This window comes from Bos grunniens, chromosome 3 (assembly GCF_055505025.1).
Source record: "Bos grunniens cultivar Pamir isolate PY7600 chromosome 3, Bosgru_T2T1.0, whole genome shotgun sequence".
Taxonomy (NCBI): domain Eukaryota; kingdom Metazoa; phylum Chordata; class Mammalia; order Artiodactyla; family Bovidae; genus Bos; species Bos grunniens.
In genome coordinates this window covers 42,484,720-42,508,828 of record NC_141167.1, presented here as the reverse complement: position 1 = coordinate 42,508,828, position 24,109 = coordinate 42,484,720, and the positions used below count along the sequence as shown (strand labels likewise).

Here is a 24,109-nt window from a genome sequence, read left to right as displayed (position 1 = left end):
AGGTTAGACTATTAAGCATATTTTAGGCATGGAATAATTTCCCCTAGTAAATACTATCCAGTAGTCCCCTTGTATTAGTGGAGGGTATGTTCCAAGACTCCTGGTAGATGCATGAAACCGAAGACTGCACTGAACTCTGTACATACAATGCTTTTTCTTTTACCAACGATAAAGTTTAATTTACAATTAGGCACAGTTAGAGATTAACAATAGTAAATAACACTAAAATAGAACAATTATAACAATATATGTAATAAAAGTTATGTGAATGCAGTCTCTCAAAATATTGTACAAATTTAGTGCTTTCTCCATCTCAATTAAGCACTTATCACACACTATGGCCATAGCTTTTGCACCTTGAGGAGTAAAACTTGCACAATTTTTTCTTCTCTTTTTCACAATTTCACCAATAGAAGATTTGTTCTTACCATAGATCTTAGCAATCTCAGATACAATTTTTGTTTTCTTTTCCTTATTAAGTCAAGAATTTTTACCTTTTCACTTAAAGGATGCACATTTTATGACTTGTCTCAGGCATATTGAATGGCCAGCAGCACTACTCTTGTGCTTTGGGGGCTATTAATATGTGAAACGTAAAATAAAGGCCATTTGAAAACAAGCACTGGGATACCAGAACAGTTGATGGGATGACTCTCCTGGCTACTAAGTGACTACGGGCAGGATATGTTGGAATCACGTGCCTCTGGGTGAGTGGAGTGGGACAGTGCGTGATTTTACCACATTAATCAGAACAGTGCACAATTTAAAACTTATAAATTGTTTACCTCTGGAATTTTCCATTTAATATTTTTGGACTGCTGTTGACCACAGGTTACTGAAACAGTGGAAAGCAAAACCACGTGGGGCTACTACAAACCAGAGGATCAGTTCTTCCCAAGTCATTTTCCCTTCATTTTTTCCTGTATCTTTTCATTTTAAGGATTTAGGTTAATAGCTTAAAATTCATCAATGTTTTACTGCAAGATATTTGCAACATTTGCTTAACTCAGATATCTACAAACATCAAAATTCATCTTGAGCTACCTAGACACATCAAAATGTACCTCTATCTATTATAAATGAGGTTTATTTGATTTAAAATGTTGACAAGGCATTAATTACATCAATATTGTTTGTAAATATGTAGCTGCCAACACTGTTAAACACAGCTTCACCAAGATGTTGGTAACACAACTCAAGAATCCAGAAAGCATATTTGAGTTGAGAGAGCTTTGCATAATTTGGGCCACTGGGCAGAAACATTCTGGGTTGCAGGGATAGAGTTAATCTGAGATAACTGTCTTCATTTCTACTTCCTAAACTAATAGCTCTATTAAGCAGCAGAGAAAATCGAAACATTGACTATTTTTTCACCAGTTGGTAAAACTCTCCAATTTATCACCTTCAATTTCAGAGAGAGGAAAGGAAGAAATAGAAGGAAGTTGAGGGCAGTTATGCAAATCACAGGGTTTTTACTACTTAAACTTTGGCATTGGGATCAGTGGAAAAGCAAATGAGTATCTGAAGTTTTAAAAATATTGTCCTTTAATCCATTAATTTCATATATGGGAATCTAATCTAAGAAAAGAGTGAAAAAATACATGATTATGTTAACTGAAAAAGTTGAAAATAAATTATCTGTAGGGTACCATTTCAGTTACATGAAAATAAAAATGTTAATCCTGGTTGCCTTAATGAGATTTTTTTATCTGATGATATATTAATTCAGATATATTATTATTCATATTTATTCAGAAGTTGAAATAGCAAAAAACAAAGAGAAGCAAAACAAAACAACCAAAGTCAGGGGCATTTAAAGTAACTCGCCCCAACTATTTCCTGCTAGATTTTGATCACAAAAGTTTCAAGAATACTAAATTAGTTCTCTTTATTTGAAATGATTAAGACATGGACAGCTTTTATGCAGGAAAGGTAATGAGAAGGTTAAAAATCAATGCAAATTAAAACGAAGAAAGGAATGTCCCATGTCTTTATTAAGCTTAATCAGCTTTTTGCTGAAGCTGAAGAGCAAGTTGGATTTTGTACCTCAATCTTCCACTAATTAACCTGATGACCTTGGAGAGGTCATGCCATAATAAAATTATTCTTCATTTAGATTGTATTTTACATTTTATAAAGATCTTTGGAGCATACTGGATATTTAATCCTCAGTTTTTAATAATCCTCATCTATAAAATGAAGTCTTCAGACAGATATTTATGGGTCCCTTTTGGGCTCAAAGTTCTACAATTTTGTCAAATGTAACCACAAAGACTATAACAAAAAAGAATATATTCAGATCTTTTTTGGTTAGGTTTATTAACTTTTACCATCCATTCTGACCAAAAACAGTAGATAGTTGCCAAATTAACACTCCACTTCACCCTGTCTGATTAGTTTTATCACACAGTCTATGTGGTAGGGTTAGACAGACATCTTTATTTAACTATCATACCTCTTCTTACTGTGCCCCAAACAACTGTTTACAATTTTCAGATATAAAATGCCAAAACCTCTTGTCTTAAAGGTAAATTCTTAAAACTGGATACATCATTTTACCTCCTAGCATCTGCACTCAAATTTCAATTTTATAATTTGCTGAGGGTTATAACATTATGCACTATGCTGTTAGTAAAGAGTGAAGGGAATTAGACCACAGAGAGTTTTAAATGACCATTTTTAAGATGACCGTATTTTGAATAGCTAAAAACAAAAAGGTGAAATTGAGTCATGGAGATGAATTTTCTTTTCAATAAGTTCACTGAACTTCAATCTCTGAAGCATTTGAAATAGCAAGTAATTAGCTGAAGGAAATATATGATTCATGAGTAGAACTGCCTGATTTATAGCTTTTAAACTCTACTTTCACAGAGAGAAAAAATTATCAGCACTTTATAAAGAGAAAAAGATTATCAGTCACTTCCCACAACAGAAACAAAAGAAACAGGAGTTTTACTGTCTTCTTCGTTTCTAAATAACGCAACAGCCCTTTCTTTGTGGAAATACTTGGCTACTTTAAAGTAAATCAAACAAAGGAAGTTACAGTAAAATATCCAAGAGACTAAACAGCTTGGCACCAGTTGAGGGAAACATCACGTACAAGTGGGCAAGACAGAGAGGGGCTGGCAGGTCCCTGAAAAATGCTAACGTGGAGGGATGTGCAGAGATGCACAGAAACAACTGGCATGGAGCCTTCTGGAGTGTGAAATCCACTGGCCACGGCACAAGTTTTCTCTGGCATCTTCTGGTTTGGTAAGTCCTAGCTTCCAGGGCTGAGCTATCTTGACTTGCTGAGCATACTTTTACTTAGAAGGAAGATGTTTTGGGAGAATAGCACAAAAGCAAGTTCCACCCTTGGCCTTTTATTTCATAGACAACAACGGTATGGATTTGGGGAACCTTCTAGACTGGCGTACACTCTAAAAGAAAAAAAAAAGATGAGAAAAAAGTATAAAAAGATGTAAAACAGAGCTTTATTCCATTGACATAGTGTACTTCTATTTTTCAAAACTAGTGTTCTACACTTAAATTGCACTCTAAATATAATTATTATTATTTTTTAATATGGAGAGAAAGGTTCCCCTTAAAATGGCTTATTTATTCTATTTTGAGAATATCTCAACTGCTAGCCAGAGGTACACCACTCAAAGTTAATGTTCCTTCACTTCATTTCTGCTTGTTTTTTTTTAATTGGAGGATAACTGCTTTACAATGTTGTATTGGTTTCTGCCAGATATCGACAAGAATCAGCCATACATACACATTTATCCCCTACCTCTTGAGACTCCTTCCTAACTCCCACTTTATCACACCCTTCTAGGGTGTCACGGAGCACCGGGCTGAGCTCCCTGCGTCATACAGCAAATTCCCACTAGCCGTCTATTTTACACACGGTAGTGTGTACATGTCCATGCTACTTTCTCAGTTCATCCCACCATCTCCTTCCCCCGCTGTGCTCTTAAGTCTGTTCTCTATTGCTGCCCTGCAAATAGGTGCATCACATTTCTGCTTGTTTTTTAGAGATGTGTTCACTTGGGGACTTCCAAGTGAGTTAAGCAGAAAGATTAAAGTTAATGGATTAGAATTCAGTGAAGGAAACGATTCTGTAAATATCAATGCAGAAATATTTAAATTAAGTGAAATAGATTACAGATTGAATTTGTTACAAAGCACTAAACAACTTTCCAAATCTTTAAGTTTTAATAAGAGTAGAATGTGGAATACCAAATTACACAGAATAATACAACTCTATTTTGTCAAAGAAAGAATGACTGAAATAATGTTGGATAAAGAAAAAACAAGTTAAATTTCTATTTCATCTTTGTATGAAAACAAATCCAAAGAAGACAGTCTCCATGTTACTTGTAGGAAATCTCCCTGTATTAATTATTGCTACAGAAGCAATGCTCTTCTGTTTTATGGTCATACTGCATGCACTGAAAGGACATTGTATAGGATGAAATTGCCCCAATTACTGGAGTGGGTAGCCATTCCCTTTTCCAGGGTAGCCCAAGAATACTGGAATGGGTAGCCTATCCCTTCTCCAGGGGATCTTCCCAACCCAGGAATCGAACCCAGGTCTCCCACATTGCAGGTGGATTCTTTACCAGCTGAGCTACCAGGGAAGCTCTATTTTAATCATAATAAAATTTGAAGATACCAATAATAGCCTCTCTCCATTTTCTTTTTATTTGGGGGAGGATAGGTAAAAAGGGAATTAGAGGGTAGGCTAAAGTCCTTTAAACAAAACTTTACTATCTTTCTTAGGCCATGTTAGAGATCTTGAATTTGGCATGCTGATGCAGTAGATTAGTTTAATATCATTGTTTACAGTTTTCTGGGTGCTTTACAACCATTTTATATAACTATGTTATTCTTCCCCCTTTTTTATGTTAACAGACACTGCTTCCCAGCCAAGAGCTGGAGGTTATTAATGGCCGGTCTACAAGCCCAGTGGGTTTCCCTGGTGGTTCAGATGGTAAAGAATCCACCTGCAATAAAGGAGACCTAGGTTTGATCCCTGGGTTGGAAAGATCCCCTGGAGAAGGGAATGGCTACTCATTCCAGTATCCTTGCCTGGAGAATTCCATGGACAGAGGAGCATGGTGGGCTACAATCCATGGGTCACAAAGAGTCAGACATGACTGAGTGACTAACACTTTTACAAGCCCAGAATATGGTATCTGCAGATTAGAATTTTGAATCAGAATTACCACCAGTGATGGCTAGAGTTGGAAGAGTAAGACCTCCCAGAAACCACAATAAAATTTCCTTGTAAGAGTAATTCAGTATCTCTATATTTATCTGTCCTATTGGGATCATTAGTAGTGAGTCAGATGGCCCTGGGTATGAATCCTGGTTCTAATCTTTACCTTAGATAATTTATTTCAACTCTCTAAGCCTCACTCTACTCATCTGTATAATGGGGATAAGAACAGTACCTATTTAAAAAGTTTCTATGAGTATTAATGATAGAATGTATGGACAGATTAGCCATGTCTGCACACAAATATTCACTTGTAAAAGTAGACTGGTTGTTTACTATTATTGTTCCATCAATAAACACTAGAGCTGAAGTAGACTATGGAGATAGTCTTCTCCAGCAATTTTTTTGTTGTTGTTAAGAAAAGGCAAAGATTCAAAATGATTCAATTGTTTAAGATAATACACCTCAATAAAGACAGAGCTAGAACTCAAACTCATGGCTTATTCCCAGGCTCTTTCCACTTTGTTGCCCCCAGTACTTACATACATCTGAGCAAGCAAGAAAGAAAAGTTGGATCAAAACAATATATAAGTCCCACACTTGGCCATAAGAACTGATTTTTATTGTGTTCTTCCCTCTAATCCAACGTCATCTCTAACATTTGTGGGGTCACATATCATAAGTCTAAATACGGAAGAATATAAACTAAGCTACCTCCAATACTCCTACCTTAAGAGACATCGCTTCCTATGGAAGATCAGATTGAATTTAGAAATCTTGAATGCCTTGGATATGGTAGTGCAGGGGGATCTAGCTTGTGGACCATGCCATACCCCATTCTTTCTCCATGTCCCAGTACTGTCAGGGGTCTTGTATGTGGGCCCTCCCCCCGATATGTACACTCTCTGCTTGGACAGCCAGCATGTCTAAACTTCCACACAACTCTCTCAAGCCAAACTGCTGCCTCTTGGCCACTCTCTGGACCTAAAGTTATGCTTTCCTGCAGCACACCCAGGAAAGAGGTCTGCATAGACCCTGGAAGTGAGTTCAAAGCCATTTGAGCAGAAATGTGGGAGTCTAGTGGATGCAGTATAGACTGGAAGGGGTAGCACAGGTGCTCCCTCGACCCAGCAGCCTCTTCACCCCCTGGAGCAGAACACAGGTGGACAAAGACTAGGCTAGGCTCTCTATAAGCACAGGGTCCAGGAAGAAGACTCCTCCTGCCCCAAGATGAGCACTCTTCTAATCATGTCATTTGATATGGGGCAAAGTGGAATTAATCCCTTTTAATAAATGGTCATTGGCCTATCATCTTCCTAACAGAGGTGTGAGATAAATTTGTTGACCAATAAGGTCTATTCTTTTTCAGTTCTGCTAGATCCAAGATTTCCCATCCTTATTGACTATACAAGTAGATAGAGAATGACTCACCAACTGTAAGGAAATCAACCTATCATGGTCATATTTCAGTGCCATGCATCTGGGGTCCCAGGAGGCTCCAAGCTGGCAGAATTCTATGACTTTATTCCCTCCCACCCAAGGGCACAGGCAATTAGTTGGCTTCACATTTGGTGCTATAGTACGGCCACATCTGAAGAAGCAGAAAAATAAACCTGCATAGCCGAGAGGACGCATTCCCCCTGTGATGCTGTCTGTAGAAGACTTTCTGGTGCCCTTAGAGAAAAAGGTCCCTCTATTTCCCTTTGCCATCTTACAGACTTCCTTAGCAAATATTTACTGAAAGGCTGGGTCCTGATGCTCCATTGTAAAGAAGTACTGATACTATTCAGGTCTTCTCTTTATAACAGCAGAACCTCCATTTTCACCAAGAAGGCTCCAATCTTGTCCTACACATAAAACAGCCCCAGAGCAAAGCTAGTTGAGGAAGAGAAAGGTAATGGGGGACTTTGGGGGAAAGTTAGATCAGTGACCAACTGCTTGAATACAGCTCCTTGTGCATATCACAGTCTGTTCATCTTTTGAAAAGCATTCAACATGCTGGGTACAAATGACCCCTTCGATGTTTTTCACCTGAAAATTTTAGAGAAGAAATGCTGCTTCTCAGTCAAATCTCCCCCTTCTCTGCCGGTCACAATGCCGCCTCACTGGGACTGTTCTGTGTCGGTGCCTCCTCAGCCACTGTTGTTGTAACTCTGTACTTTTCTGCCTGCGTATGTCAGTCAGGAAGGAGACAGGAAATTCTAGTCACCCTCACAGCAGCTGCGCCATTCCTCCTCTCCTCCTCCAATGACGTCGGTTGGCTTTGGTGACACGAGGTCAGGAACTGAGCCACAGTGAAGGTCAGGAAGATAGGTCAGTGTTTATGCCGTTGTTGGGCTGGGGATCCTGCTGAGGTTATTTGCTTTCTTCCTTTCTATACTGTTTCTCTTTCCGTTCCTCTTTTTCTAATGTGGAGCCCAAGCATCCTGTTTTCAAAACATCTGACTGTTTTGCCACTGAGGAACTCAGGCTCTGATGCATTTCACTGAAGTGCAAGACAATTCTAATTCAGGAGGCGATAAAAGTTAAAACAAAAATTAATGAATAAGTGTATGCAGGCGAGCTGTGGTTACAGAAAACAGCTCTCACACATCTAGCTGAACTTGGGCTGCTGGCAGAAGTTCACTAGACATTCTTCTCATCTTGAAAGACAATGTCTTTGCTTCGTAAACCTCCTGCTTAATCTATTCCATCTTGCTGTAATTCTTGGGAGGAAAATAATCTACAATACTGAGCCACCTGACTGCATCTTTCTCTGTAATTCTGGAATTCCATTTGGCCTAAAGGATGAGGGAAATTTGGGCTAAGGAGAAGTCATAGAAACAGTTTCTTATCTAACTCTCTGAGCTCTGAAGTTCACTTGGGACAGTTGTAATATTTGAGTCACAGCTTTCTTCAAAATGGTTAAGAAAAAACAATAAACAAATACATCCCAAACAAGGTGAACCAAATATAGACTACTTGCTTTTCCTCTACTAAATGCAGTCGATATTCTACCATTTGCATGTAGACTGGCACACATCTAATCCCCAAACACTAAAGCAAAACACTGGCTCTCCCATCACCATTCTTATGTAAGTTCAGAGGCTGCAAACAAAACTCAGCAGTCACTTAGCTGATCACAACTAGAGACACATTTTTTTTGCAAATATGGAGTGGATGCTTCCTAGGTGGCTCTCGTGGTAAAGAGCCTGCCTGCCAATGCAGGAGACGAAAGAGATGCGGGTTCGATCCTTGGGTTGGGAAGATCCCCTGGAGAAGGGCATGGCAACCCACTCCAGTATTCTTGCCTCAAGAATCCCATGGACAGAGGAGCCTGTTACACAGAGTTGGATATGACTGAAGCCACTTACACACTTAGCAACAATGGATGCTATGAATAAATGATCACTTCTTGAACTTTTCCTACATATCAGGGGCCTTGCTAAGTGCTTCAGATGCATAATCTCAGTCTTCACAGCAACCTCAGCAACATAGGTACCACTTTTATCCCTGTTTTACAGAGAAGAAAACTAAGTCTTAGAGCAGTTAAGTAAGTTGGCCAAGGCCAAGTAGCTAATAAACGACAGAAACAGGATTTCAACCGTAATCTTTTGACTCCAAAGCCCATGCTTTTCACATACTTCCAGTATAGAATATCTTCACACTTACTTCCAAGTCTGTAACTCAGAGATTTGCCACAGCATCTTTATTCACTGAGAGTAAGCCAAAGATGACCAAAAAAGACTACATGATGATGATGATAATTTTAAACAGCAGTTCAGATGAAATACTCAAATAATTTTGACAATAGTTAAAATTGAATATGGAATTTTAATTTTACCACAGATAATTTGGTTCCTCCTAAACTGGTATAAATCAAGATCTTTTCGGTGGCCATAAAAATATTCTCATTATATTACATTATATGTGCTATGACTTAAGCTTCACCTGAGATGATTATCTGGATAATTAAGACTTTGGGGTTGGGGGTAAATGGCTAAGTAAAAAGAGAGATCTTTGTAAAAACTGAAATTGACTTCTGCTGTCAGCTGGGCATTATTCATCACAGGGTAATTGCTTTGCCCTATAACCTCTCCAATGTAGCTCTAGAAACAGGTAAAGCTGCATGCCTTCTACTTAAGCTAACTGTGTCAACATTAAGGTTTAGCCTTTTCTTTAGGGTTAGCTCTATTCAACTTTCATTGCTTCCTGCACATGACACCATAAAGAGAAGCGGAAGCCCGAAGCATTTAGAATTCTCACTAGGACCTACATGGTCCCTGGTGTCAGTGTCTCGTGAACTATACATTGAATATGAAATTATTTATAATAAATTTGCAAGACACACAATGTCTAATTTCAGCACTCCATACACTAAACTAGTTAGAATACATAAGGCACCAACATTCAAAATTAAAACTAATGGCAATTTGCAGTTTTTCAATGAGTAACCTTTTTCTGCCTCTAAAGCTAGGTGCCTACTTTATCTTAGTGACTCCAGAAGAAAGTTCAAGGTATCCTTTATGGTGAAACTTGCTGGGAAAAAAAACAAAAAACAAAAAACTACCCCTAAACACTGAATCTACATCTTGCATACGTATCAATGATCACAAAATGCAAAGAACAAAGACTCTATGAATTCTTCAAAGGGGGCTAGAGCTTGTGTGAGAGTCCTTCTGTGTACATGGACGCCAGTGTGGTTTGGAGAAGTTACACAGTTAAGCCCTTCTCATGGGGAAGCAGTTGGTTGAGATTTACAACAGCCTGGAAAAACCCAGAATTTAGCTTCAATTGAGAAATTCAGAGAAAAGTCAATAAATAGTTAAACCTCAACCTTTTTTTCCAACTTGAATCTGAACTAGATTTTGAGAGAGACTTTTTTTTTTTTTTTTCCCTTTCATTAACCAATAAACAAGAGTAAGAAAAGTCCACTCTCTGTGCAACCCCACTAAACTTTGGGATGTGATGCTTCCTCTGCTCAGATCCTTTGAGCAGGAGCCAGCAAGTCTTGATAGGAAGGCAATCCTTTTAACCCCAGGAAAAAGGGAGGAGGGACACACATTCAGGGCTGGAAAGGGCATTTGGCAGGTGTGAAGCAAAGTCTCTTCCCATTCCCAGAACTCTTAAGACAAAAGATAATACCTCAGGCTAGGATGATTGGAGATTTTGAAATGTGTATTTATGAGGGTGCAGTGTTAAGATTTCAATTAAAATAATAGATAAATACACATATGTTCATATGTATATGTATGTAATTAACATTCTATGAGAGAAAAATACAAACAAAAAGCAACAACTCTCATTTCATAAATTAGCACTCTAAATCCAGGTGTTACTTAAACAAATGATATAATGGTAGATAATTAAAGCGCCCCAACACTAAGTTTTGTCTGGGCATTGTACATAAAACCATTTCTTTGCAATATGAGTGGGACTTCATTTCAAACGATTCCATTATGCAAAGCAGCAAACTTTAAAAAAGTAATTTTTTGTTTTGGAGACAAAGTATATTGCTTCTTTTTTTAATCTTAGGTCATACCAGCATCCGAAAAGAAAGGTTTGAGAATCCTAGAATGTCCTGAGAATTTCAGAATTTAGGAAACTTCAGGGCAAATCATTCTCGCCATTGGTATACAGAAGTCGCATTATTTTCTTGTTCAAAAAACATATATAACACTTGATTGCAACACAACAATTTCACCTATGGATTCATTCAGATATAAAACAAAAATTTTTTTCACTTGTATAGTGATTTGTATACTTCATAAACACTTCTCACCTTAAACACATTCCAAAAGACATCAATAAGAAAAAGGTTTGGTTTCTGGGGATTGTACTGAGGATAATAGCTTGGGCTGAAGCATCAAGACACAAGCAAAGTGTGGCATTTTAAAACAGAATCATCGGAGGCAAATTAACAAAGCTGATAGTCGAGTCCCCGTGCACCTCTGCAGCTGGCAGAGGCCAGGAGAGCCCACAGCTCGCGGCGCGGTCACACTTTCATGAATAAAACGGTCATCTCTTACCTTGTTAGATGCCATCTCACTGACAGAGCGGTAGGTCTGTATGGTCTCTAGCTGGTCTAAGCACCAGTCCAGTTCCTCTAGCGTTTCCATTGCTAATTTTTGATAAGATTCTTCTGCAAACAAACACACAGACATGTAGTTAGGCTGGAGCGGCTGCAGACTGTCCATAGCCGAGTCACCGCTGCCGCCGCTGATCCCGGCGCTACTGAAGGTGGCCCCGTGCTCCTTCATTATTTGCGCGCCGACTCCTTCCTTCCAGCTCTCTCCACCAGGAGAACAAATCACCGTGGTGCTCTGCCCGGGATGGCTGATGCCAAGTTTTCACCCCCCCGCCCCCGGGCTAGATGAGGTGTCTGCGATCTACCAAGAAACTTCCTCTGAGGAAGAAGGCGGGGAACCGGCTCTTAAAAGCTCATCTGCATACATGAGTCCTAAAACTAAAGGCAGAAGCCGTCAGTTTTCTCAGGCTTTCTGTGCCTTAGTCATCTCGGGATTCTTTAGGGTGCGTGATGTCATTTCTGAGTGTTTGCAATCTAGAGGAGAAATGAGGAAAGCGTTTTCTCATTTGGCTTTTCTTCTAAATGAAACGTACAACCGAAAAGTGGAGGGGGAAACTGACAGTTACGTTGGAAGGCCTGTGCATTCATTCATTCCGGGGGAATGTGCAAATGTTGGAATAACTTTCAGTTCAGCAGACACTGACCCACACAAGTGAGGGGAGAAGGCTAGCCATCCTCCGTTCTGAGTCTCCCTTTAAGTCGAGGCAAAATGAGGTCTCCCCGATAAGGCTTCAGTCTCAGAGACACTGTCTGGAGTTTTACGTGAACACATTTATTGGCCCTGGAGTCTAGGCAGTTCTTGTTATACTAAACAAAGCTAAAACTTCTCTTCTTCAACTCCCAGGATCACAGGGAAATTCTGAACCGGACTTTTAGGTGGAGCCAGATATAACCGTGGCAGATTTTTTGATGAAGGCTGGGGGCTCAGATTTGTTACCATAGGAATGTAGGCTTTCTGTAAATATTTCTCAGTGGTCTGTTAAAAAAAAAAAATAGAGCATTGCTTTTAAGTTCATATTTTTGCTGGGTAATGAAACTGTTTTTAAGTGTTTGCAGTACATCATTCCATACCCAAAAGTTTGTGAGTCTAAGCTAACACTTAAGGCTACTGAGTTAAGAACCCTATCTTAGTAAACACTGAAATTAATTTTATAAATGCTACATGAACTAATGATGCTACAGACAGCTATAAAAACTATTTGGGCTCTCCTGCATATGTGACTGATATTGAGGGGAACAACATCCTTTAAGTCTACAGAGCTTTCTGGAATGGAAGCACACAATAGACACTATTAAAATTAAAAATCTCACATGAAATTCTATTATAAAGAAAAGACTCACATGTTCCTGTCATATTTAGAATACATTTTTTTATATGTTCATACAGAACTCCTAGGGAGACCACATAGTTCATTGTTATTATTTGAGTAATTTTATGTGTGTGACACTCACACTTGAAGCAGAAAGGGGAATAAACACAAGAGAGATTCCAAGTGGCTGGAACCACTTAGCACAGACGCACATTTCAAAGAAGAGGTGTTTTGTTTATCCCCCACATATGCTTACCCTTCAGGGAAACCAGGGGTTAAAATTCAATATCCTGTATGTCACACTTAAAAAGCCACAAAACCACTGGAGGTGACTTCCTCCTTTTTTTTCACACTCCTCAAAAATGTGCAGACCAGAATTCAGGTGTTTTTAGTAAAACTCATTTCAAGCTAGACTCACACATGCCTTCCTTCCTTTCTTCCTCAATTTTGCCATGCTGCTTCAACGCAAAGCATCTCCTCATTGACTCTCTGTTGTGTATCTGAAACACCCCCTCTTCTCTATTTCCTTCCAGAAGAGTACTTCAGCTAAGGAAGCTTTTTCTGAAGTGACAGAACTCTCCCATTCTCCCTCCAGACCTCTCATAAAAAAGTCTAACCACTTCCTAACTCCTCAGGCTTCACCACCCTGGTATCTTCCACATCACAACCCATGGTTCTCAGCAATTAAGATTAGGCATTCACTAGGATGGTGGGGAGTGAGCAGCTTGTGTGGAGCATTTTGAATAGACTGATGTACAAAATGACTGTGGGATGATATGTTACATTTCTCTTTCAGGAAGAGGAAAAAAGGGATCAGATCTCCACTCACAAAGAAAAACAGTAAGGATAGCAGTGAAGCCCTGAAGAAAGAGGAAAACTCTTCAGTGATCTATCAATTAAGTGCCATCACCACAACTCATTCCTTGTCTATTATACAGAAAGAGCACACACATGCTCCTAGAGTTGGGACAAGAGTGAGATGCCAGGGACTTCCCTGGCAGTCCAGTGGCTAAGACTCCATGCTTCCAATACAAGGGGCCCTGGTTCAATCCCTGGTCAGGGAACTAGATCTCACATGCTGCAACTAAAGATCCTGGGTGCCACAACTAAGACGCAGCACAGCCAAATAAATAAAAATAAATATTAAAAAAAATTAGTGAGGTGCCAGTGACTGGCCAACAGATATGGCAGGATCTTACTCCACTGCTTTCTCTTATTCTGGTCATTCACGATATTTTCTGGGTAAAAAGTTAAATTTTGAAGTAAATGAAAATTTGCTCCTTCCCAGATTCTTCATCCATTGTCAAGGCTTTCTTTATGCCCCCTTTGAGAGCCTTCTTATCACAGTAACTAAGGCAGGAGGCACAGATGTCAGAGTGGCTTAAGGATGGGGGCATCACAGCCCAGCTACTTATCAGTACAGTCAAAGGAAAGGATCAGTGCAGCTCAGGCTGGCCTCCACACTAGAACTCTGTGGCTCTAGCACCAAATCTCATGCTTGGTATCTAGTAGACTCTCAGTAGATACTCAGAGGAATGGAAACGAAAGTGCTTGTCCAAGCAGCATGCAAATACTTGGGTATCTGGAGGCTGAGGATACATCTGGAGCACTGAGGAAAGAGCACCAGCTTTGAAGTGAACCTCAGGCATTTTGACTTTCTCTCCTACCACTTACTGCATGATCCTGGAACTCTATTTCCCACATCTTCAAATAAGGAGAATATCTATCTCATAAAGTTATAAAGGGGCTAAATGAGATAAAGTATATAAAATATCTCCATGATGTGTGTGTGTGTATGTTAGTCCCTCAGTCGTGTCCAATTCTCTGTGGTCCTATGGACTGTAGCCTGCCAGGTTCCTCTGTTCATGGGATTCTCCAGGCAAGAATACTGGAGTGGGTAGACATTCCCTTCTCCAGGGGATCTTCTTGGACCAGGGATCGAACACCGGTCTCTTGAATTGCAGGCAGATTCTTTACCATCTGAGCCACCAGGGAAGCCCCATCTCATAGGATAATCAGTTCTTAGTAGGTAATCAGTCAGAAGTATAATTATTAGCGACAATCAAAGGAACCCCCCAAACCTGGTTTGTGAGGGTGGGGAGGAAAGAGAAGAGAGATAGAAGAATTGCATATTCAAAAGAGGTTTTATAGTCGGAATCAGTTCCATAATTGGCTGGGCCCAGTGAAAAATGGAATGTACGATCCCTTGTTCAAAAAGCAGGAAAAAGTGCTGTGAAAGGTCTTAAAATGTGAAGCTTTTTTCTTTTTTCTGAAGTTGCTCTCTCTCAACCTTTCGTGGAGGTATTGTTATTTTTTCTAAGTAAACTGCTTATTATAAAATAGTTCTAGATTTACAGAAATGTTGCAGAGATAATAGAGAGTTTGCATCTACCCCATATCCAGGGTTCCCTATAGTTAATATCTTAAAATGGCACATTTGTCACAATGAATGAATAGCACGGTGTGTTTCATTTACCCTTTAATATCATGTTACTTCAGGCAGAGGGATACCAGGAGGAGAGTGCAGACCCTTGTAGGACCCCAGAGACCGTGCAGCCTCTGACTTAGGGCCCATGCACAACTTACCAGTTGCTGGAGGGCACCTACCTGCCAACTTCCAAACTGTGTTTCATGCCCCAGGCCTGGGCAGGCTCTGGGGAAGTCAGACATTCCCCTTTGCCATGGTGCCAATGCCTCAAGCCCCAGAAAACAGGCTACAACCTCTGCACAAGGATGCACTAGATACCTTGGTTGGGGTGGACAAGAGGATCAAGACATGGCCCCTGTCTACTGTGGCACTGCCATGCTGGCCCAGGGCAGGGATGGCTGCTCCCATGCCCCACCTGAGACTTTGCAAAGGCATCCATGTCCAACTCAAACCCTCTCTGCACTTGGACCCAGGCCCTCACTGGGAGTGGACAGCAGCAGTGGTCCTGGGATGGGGGAGGGGGAGGGGTGCTGGAGGAGCCCCAGGACGACAAGGATCAGGGAAACTGGTGCTGAGAATACTTCCAGGGGAGACAGGCAGGTGGCAGGAGATGGGGCACAGATGAGCTGATGCTCCAAGTCACCAGGGTCTATGCTCCATTTCCCCATCAGACTTTACTTAAAAATCAGATCAAAGATAAAATCATCACAAGTTTCAGCACTGAGACTATAAGGTCCTTGTGAGTGAGGAGCCCTGCTGTGCAGGTCACGTGCCCACAAAGCTGGTTATGTTCCTTTTCTTACAAAAATGACTCTGGGAAGGAAGGATGCTTAGCACCTCAGAAGCAAGTCTTAAGAGGATAAGAGCAGATAATGGGACTACGTATGGTCATGGGGTGACCCTACTTGTCAAGAATTTTCAGAGGGAAGAAGGAGCTGGGAGAACCTCCCTTCTATGTTTCCCTTCTTTTCCTCTTTCACTTCAACAAGAATGACAAAAGATTTACTTCCTTCTGTGGGTCTGATAAGTATTGCATTTCATGCTGAGAAACAGGAAGAAAGGATGAATGAATAATTATAATATTAATCTGATAATTATACATGGCATTCATAAAGCTCTTTCCTCAAAGGAGCGCCAGGACACTACCCATTAATCCTTGCAACATCTCTGTGCGATAAACACCGAAGAGGTATGACTTATTTCTAATGCACCTTAAGGCACAACCTAAATCACAGGCTAAATTAATCGAGCAAGATTTCCAGGGCAAGACCATATCTTGGTCAATAAAATAGAGGATTCACTACAGGGCTGGAAATCCATGCATTCCTGAAATTGCTGTGTTTAAAGTGGCATCTTACCCTTGGGTCTTTTCTGTTTCAAATTGTGTAATTGCTTTCCTGAATGTTGTCATTTCTCGAGTCTCCTCTTCCCTTTTCTGATCCACCTAACACAGCTATTAGCAAAATATTTACTGTGCAATATTTACTCAGAAGACTGGCTTGGTTCTGGTCCCGCCTCTTGTTTCTGTGGGTAACCTCAGGCAAGTTACCTAAGTTTGCTGAGAATACATTTCTCTATCTGGAAAGTGAATATAAGAAGAATACTTACACTGTTCTGACAGGGAAGCTAAAATAGGAGAATTCACACAAAACAAGACTTTACCTTTAAGTTTAATGCACTTTTATAAATATCACATTTATTATTATAGAGAAGATATCGGTGCATTGGAGACAACTAGAATATTATAGAGAAGCAAAATATTTGAAATGATAAAATGTCACATTTGACCAAGCAGAGATCACTACTGTTATCCCCCTGTGTATGTCCTTTCATGTAGCATGCATATAGTCAAAATAGACAACACTTGGAATTCCCCAGTGGTCCAGTGGCTAGGCCTCCATGCTTTCAATGCCAAGGGCCCGGGGTTTGATCCCTGGTTGGGAAACTAAGATCCCACAAGCCATGCAGCATGGCCAAAAAAAAAAAAAAAAAAGGAAAGGAAAATAGGCAACATTGTACAAACTGTTGCGTAACATTCTTCTTTTTCAGTCAATGATCTCCCCTCTTCTGCTTTAATAATTTTCCAGCTCAGCTAATATTTAGCTCATATTTCAGTATTCCCAGTTTTTTTCATGCAAATTCAGTAGAACATGTGTGCGTATGTCTATGTGTTCTAGAAGAGAGGTATTGGATGGGAGAGATGCAGAGAAGGGCAAAAGGAAAGGGCAATGAGAAACCTCAGCCTGGCCATAAATAGCAAGCTGCTCAGAGCTGGAAAGCAGGGAACCGGATTTTGAGCAATGATGAAGTCAATGGTCCAGCTGGTAACAGACCTTAGATGCCCTAAAAGTTGGCCCCACACACTCTGTGCAGGAAAGCAGGATCTTATTACTGATCTCTGGGAAAAAATCAAGATGGAGGACCTTTACATAACTATATCATTTGGCTTAGAAGCCATCAGAATGAGGATTTCTCAATACAGATGAGAAAACTGGGTCTTAGAGAGGTCCCAAATTCATATAATTAGCAGATGAAAGCATCACAATACACCCCCAATATAAATTTTCTATAAACTCTATCTAAATGCAGTTTGTTTTTTATTGAGATATGATTGGCATACAAAAAAGCTGGGCATGTTTCATGTATACAGCTTGATGAGTTTGAAGATAAGTAAATACCTGTGAAATTATCACCATAAATAATCTCATAAACTCAACCATCACCTCTAAAAGTTTCCTCCCTCCTTCTTTGTGTATGTGTGTGTGTGTATACGTGTGTGATAAGAACATTTAAAGAAGATCTATCTTAACTAATATTTACAAATATTATACAGTATGGTGAGCCATAGGTATCATGCTATATAGCAGGTCTCTAGGATTTTATTCACTTTGAGGATCTGAAACTATGTACCTTTTGATCAACACTTCTCCAATCCTCCATCACCCCTGGTAACTAGTACTCTCAGCTTTTATGGGTTTGAGTAATTCAGATTCCTGATATAAGGGATCATTCTAAATGCAATTTTAACACAGCTTTGTGGATATCACAAACCAATCTGTCAAGATTCCCAGACTTTCTACCCCAACCCAGGGCATAGAAAAAAAAAATAAGTAACCTTTTGTTTCTCTTCCCTGACAGCTCAGTTGGTAAAGAATCCACCTGCAATGCAGGAGACCCCAGTTCGATTCCTGGGTTCATTAAGATCCCCTGGGGAAGGGATAGACTACCCACTCCAGTATTCTTGGGCTTCCCTTGTGGTTCAGCTGGTAAAGAATCCGCCTGCAATGTGGGAGACCTGGGTTTGATCCCTGGGTTGGGAAGATCCCCTGGAGAAGGGATAGGCTACCCACTCCAGTATTCTGGCCTAGAAAATTCCATGGACTGTATAGTCCATGGGGTCACAAAGAGTCAGACATGACTGAGCGACTTTCACAGTTCTGTGTCTCTCTCTCACATAGTCAGAACTCTTCATTAGAGAAGGTGGTACTATTTTCAAAATTGTGTGGTGGTTAGATCAATCAGAACAATTGCAATAGGCAAAGACAGAGAGGAATCTCATGAATGTAAACACTGAGTAAAAGAAACTAGAGGTTAAAAATCACATAAAATGTGATGCAATTTATATAAAATTTCAAAGAAGCCAAAATGAATCTATGATGTTAGTTAGATCTATGATGTCAAGATAGTGGTTCCCTTGGAGGGTTAGCAACCAGGCAAGAACTGGAGGGGGACTTCCATGGGGCTGACAATGATGTACTTCTTAGTCTAGATACTAATTACAAGAGTCTGTTCACTTTATGAAAATTCCCTGATTTCTACATGTGTGATTTGTGTACTTTTCCCTGTCTTCCTGATGTTTTGTGTATGTATTCAACAGAGAGACTCACCTAGGGAAACTCCAGTTTAAAAAAAAGGAACAGGGTTTCTAAAAAAAATGTTTCCCTTCCTTTCGTTGAACCATAGCAATGTGTAGAAACAGAATGAGTTAAATCACACACAGCTGAAAAGGATATTGGTTTTGACATTGCATAGACCAGGATGCTCTTACCAACTCAAAACTGAGTGGAACATGCTGATGTTTGGCCCGGCTGTCTGCAGAGCCTGACTCTACAATTCATTTACTAGTGCTGTGACCTAGCTATGAGAATTAAGTGAAGCAAGGCATGCCAAGGCTTTGATATGGAGCTTAGTACCTGTCTGTCAGGAACATTTTCCTCTACCCCAACTTCCCACAAGCCTCTGCCTTGTCCTGGCCACTTTCCTGAGGGTGTGTGAGTACTCAGTCACTTAGTTGTGTCTGACTCTTTGTGACCCCCTGGACTGTAGCCCGCCAGGTTCCTCTGTCCATGGAATTCTCCAGGCAAGAATACTGGAGTGGGTTGCCATTTCCTCCTCCAGATGATCTTCCTGACCCAAGGATTGAACCTGGATCTCCTGCATTGGCAGGTGGTTTCTTTACCACTAAGCCACCTGGAAAGCCCATTCCTGAGAGTAGATGGCCATATATTTGATAGCTGAGTTGGTAGAGTTTTGCTCTGGCCCTGGGATTTAGTGGTAGGGGAAGACATATAAAGTGGCCATGAAATCCTAAAGTCTGCCTCTAGATGCATGACCTTAGATAGGAAACTGGTTCTTGATAGGTTAGAGCTTATTGGGTTTCACTTCTAAAATATAGAACTTGCCGAATTTGTCATTCTGCATTCACCCAATCGCAATTGACACACCCAATTAAAGGACATTTAGATGACGAGAATTGTATAAGAAAGTCACTTGTTCATGCATGTATTCCACAAAATATGCACTGAGTGTCTAGCACACCCCAAGCCTCCTGCTGGGGCCACAGCAATGAAGAAGAGGTGTTCATTGATTGCACACTTCTCCATCTTCAAAACTGTCATTCTGTAACACTGGGTGCCTTCTCATCTTCCTTCTCTCCCTTGCTCCCACCCCAGCTTGCACTGCACCTTTGTGAAAGTCAGAAAAACTTGCTGTCCCTTAGCAGACATAGCCCTTGAGCAGAAAGCTTGAAAAGTGAGGGAAGGGCTGAATTTCAGCTCCCTTCACCACCTTTTGAGTACTTTTGATCAGTACCCAAACTACACAGTGACCTTTTGCAATGATCCAGTGGCACATGGATGTAAGGGCAAGCTAGCATGAAGCTTGCCCTGGTCACAGCAAAGCCTTCACTTTGAACCTCAAAACAAAGTAAACCCTTGATGTTGAAAGGAAAGCATCCCAAGACCTCCACATTGCGAATATCATTAAATAACTGAAATAATATTAAGCCTCTGTAAAATAACAATAAAATTAATTCGGTAGACTCACTGTTATCTTTAAATGCAGTTTTTGTAGATAAAATTTCGAAAGCAAGGGCTCTCTTGGGAAAAAATGTTAAAAGAGTCCTTGATGGACAAAATTCTTCTTCTGATTCTTGGAAGTGAGAAGTGTATATGAATTGGATTCTCTACATCCAGCTAATAACTAGCTTTTTCCATAAGATTCTAGCCCTGTAGATGTTTTCCTAGATTCAAAGGGCTTTGAAGTTAGCAGACTTGTTTCACTCCTTGGTTCCTCCACAAAATGCAATAAGTATCTGTTAAAATGTAAAAGTATTTCACACATATGGAAATATGCCTCTTTTTTATTTAAAACGATTTGGCTATAAGCCTATTTGTTTAGTGATCTTGGTTATGATGTTTGGTTTTTCCCCTAACAATTAACAATAGCTGTTCTTTTCATTAAGTCCAAAGGTAGATATTTTCTTTTATAACTCTTAGGTAAATGACATGCACTTGTGTCAGAGTGCAACTTTTCCAGAAGGCTGTTGATTTAAACTTGAGTCAAACATTCTTAGAACAAACCCCAGGAACTGGAGAACACTCACACAGTGTTCTCACACAGTTCTTCCAAAGGCTATCTGTGAGCCCCAAATGGTCTCTCTTTAGGCAGGACTTTGTTAATGTGTCTTTATAAATATGAGGGACTTTGCAATTGCACATGACAGGGATTTCACTCTGGGTGGATTCACGGAAGAAGAGGTTCACTGCCCTCAAGGGAAATCACAGTGAAAAGTAGGTCATTTTGATGCTGATCTCCTTAGCAAACTCCTCTAAGACTATGAGTTAAAAAAAAAACACCAGTCACAACTAGCTTTTGTATATACAACTTGACAGTTTACCAAGTGCTTTCACTTGCAGATCTCATTTTCCTCTTGAAAAATAAATCCCATGAGATAGAAAGCATTATTATTATGACATAGATTTTCCATTATGCATGTGAGAAATCTGAGGCCTGGAGATGTTTAATAATTTGCTCAAAGTCATCTGATGAAAGACAGAGAGAGAGAGAGATGAGAGATGAAGAGGGAGGGAGAGAGAACAGAGAAAGGAAGGCAGCAGAAGGAGAACCTAAGTTCTCTGATTCTGAATTCCAGGATCTTTTTGGCTAAGCCATGAGGTCTGTCACAAACAAATGGCCCAACTTTCTCTTCATTCACCCCAGGTAAGATTGCACAAGGAGAAACTGTCTCTGACGTGCCCGCCTCATAACTTTGTTTCCTTTCAGTGTCTTTACCCTTGCCAAAGCCTGCTCTCCAGAAGGACTCTGACTTTGGCTTTACTTACCAACAAGAATTTGTACTCATTTAGGTAACAACATGTACCACCAATGTGAAAGGGTGCCCAAGGAACTTAATTATCTACCCATGCTAGTGTTAAAGGCAATGATACAAGAAAGCCTTCAGTCATGGAGATCAGTTGGTGTCCAATTATTTTTCTAATACAAGAAATATTTATGAAGAATATGTGCTCGTTCACTTTAGTTGTGTCCTACTCTTTGCAATCCTATGGACCATAACCCACCAGGCTCCTCTGTCCATGGGATTTCCCAGGCAAGAATCCTGGAGTGGGTTGCCATGTGCTCCTCCAGGGGATCTTCCCAACCTAGGGATCAAGCCCTTATCTCCTGCATCTCCTGAACTGCAGGCAGATTCTTTTTTTACTGCTGAGCCACCAGGGAAGCCCGTTATGAAGATTTTAGAGTAGAAGTTAAAAGCTGGTCTCTGGAACTAGACAGTCTGGGTTCATATTCCTTTGTTTAACCTTAGAGAAGTTACTTCTCTGTGCCTCAGTTTCCTCACCAATGTAATGAGAATAAAACATGTGTAATATCATGTATGAGACGAGTTGCCAGTCCAGGTTCGATGCACGATGCTGGATGCTTGAGGCTGGTGCACTGGGACGGCCCAGAGGGAGGGTATGGGGAGGGAGGAGGGAGGAGGGTTCAGGATGGGGAGCACGGGAATACTTGTGGCGGATTCATTTTGATGTTGGGCAAAACTAATACAATATTATAAAGTTTAAAAATAAAATAAAATAAAAAAAATGATGTTTATATAATGGATTGTAGTCTTTAATTAATTAATAAATAAATAAATGTAAAGTGCTTAAGACAGTCCATGATATAAGGATCAGATAAATGCTGGCTATTGTTTGTTGAATACGAGACAACAAATGTTTATGTAATGAGTGGATTTTTATGTAGTAGAAGGAAATGGCAACCTACTCCAGTATTCTTGCCTGGAGAATTCCATGGACGGAGGAGCCTGGCGGGTTACAGTCCATGGGATTGTAAAGAATCAGACACAACTGAGCGACTAACACTTTCTTTCTTTCATCATGTTATAGGCACAGCATGGAACTCTAAGGGTATAATGGTGAATTCTATAAACATAGTTTTTGCTTACTCGAAGCCTAGATTCTAGCAGGAAGAGACAATTAGACAAAAACTTATTGAATTGCAATTGGCAAGGGAGCTACTAAAATTTTTAGAGTGTTCTAAGAATTTATAACAAGGATAACAGGACTCAAAAGTTTGAGAAGTGGGATGTGATAGAAAGTTTAGGGAAGGTCTAACATACAAGATCTGATGGAATAAGAATTAGGTGCAAAGAGGAAGGAAGGCATTCCAGGCAGGAAAAACATCAGAGCATACTCCATGGACTGAGATCTGTCCATGTGGTAGGAACACACCAGGAGAAAAAGACTGATGTGAGTTTAGATCAGGTTCTGCACAGCTATGGGATGGCCACGGAGAGAAACCTGGGATGGCCTAGCCAAATGTGCATGTAAAACATATCACTCTCCATGCAACCTAGAGAATGAACTTGAAGATGAGAATAGCTGCAAGGAGGCTAGCTAAATAGTATTTAAAAGCTCAGGATATGGAGGAAGACAGCCAAGTTTACTTTCTGGCTCTGTCATTTCTTTTGTTAGCAGTGCGAACTTGGGTGAGTTACTTAATTTTTCTGAGTTTTAATTTCCTCATTTCTAAAATTGGGGGACATATATCTTTCTGGTGGGGTGGTTATGAGGATTAAATGAAGTAATTCACATTATAGCACTTAGAACAGTAACCAGCCTCGAAAGTATTCTTGCCAGTTGCTAGTAGTAACTTATTTTATTGCCTTAGCCTATGCAGGAGATAGAGATGGCTAGAATTATAATGTAGCATTGCAGATGGAGAGAGACAAATGTATTTGAGATATTTATGAGCTGAAACTATATGATCCCTAGGATGATGGTAATTGGTTGATGATCAAAACCCTCTGTTATCTGAGCTTTTCAGATCAGAATGTGATTTCCGTCAGTGTATTTTAACTTTATTTTTCTTATACTAGGTCAGTTTTCATTCCAATCCCAAAGAAAGGCAATGCCAAAGAATGCTCAAACTCCCGCACAATTGCACTCATCTCACATGCTAGTAAAGTAATGCTCAAAATTCTCCAAGCCAGGCTTCAGCAATACGTGAACCGTGAACTTCCTGATGTTCAAGCTGGTTTTAGAAAAGGCAGAGGAACCAGAGATCAAATTGCCAACATCTGCTGGATCATGGAAAAAGCAAGAGAGTTCCAGAAAAACATCTATTTCTGCTTTATTGACTATGCCAAAGCCTTTGACTGTGTGGATCACAATAAACTGTGGACAATTCTGAAAGAGATGGGAATACCAGACCACTTGATCTGCCTCTTGAGAAATGTGTATATAGGTCAGGAAGCAACAGTTAGAACTGGACATGGAACAACAGACTGGTTCCAAATA

At 40.1% G+C, this 24,109-nt stretch overlaps 1 protein-coding gene across 4 annotated transcripts in view; it reads right to left on the bottom strand.

The window, feature by feature from the left end:
* Positions 1 to 24,109, bottom strand: part of PDE4B (phosphodiesterase 4B) — a 669,313-nt gene that overhangs the window by 33,013 nt on the left and 612,191 nt on the right. For 3 of the 4 annotated variants that reach the window (XM_086390409.1, XM_086390410.1, XM_086390412.1), the window contains one exon: positions 11,215 to 11,327. In XM_086390409.1, coding sequence (XP_086246535.1) covers positions 11,215 to 11,327 — 113 coding nt within the window. Of the gene's footprint in view, positions 1 to 11,214; positions 11,328 to 11,917; positions 12,221 to 24,109 lie in introns of those variants that run through there. The other variant, XM_086390413.1, reaches the window with a different exon arrangement.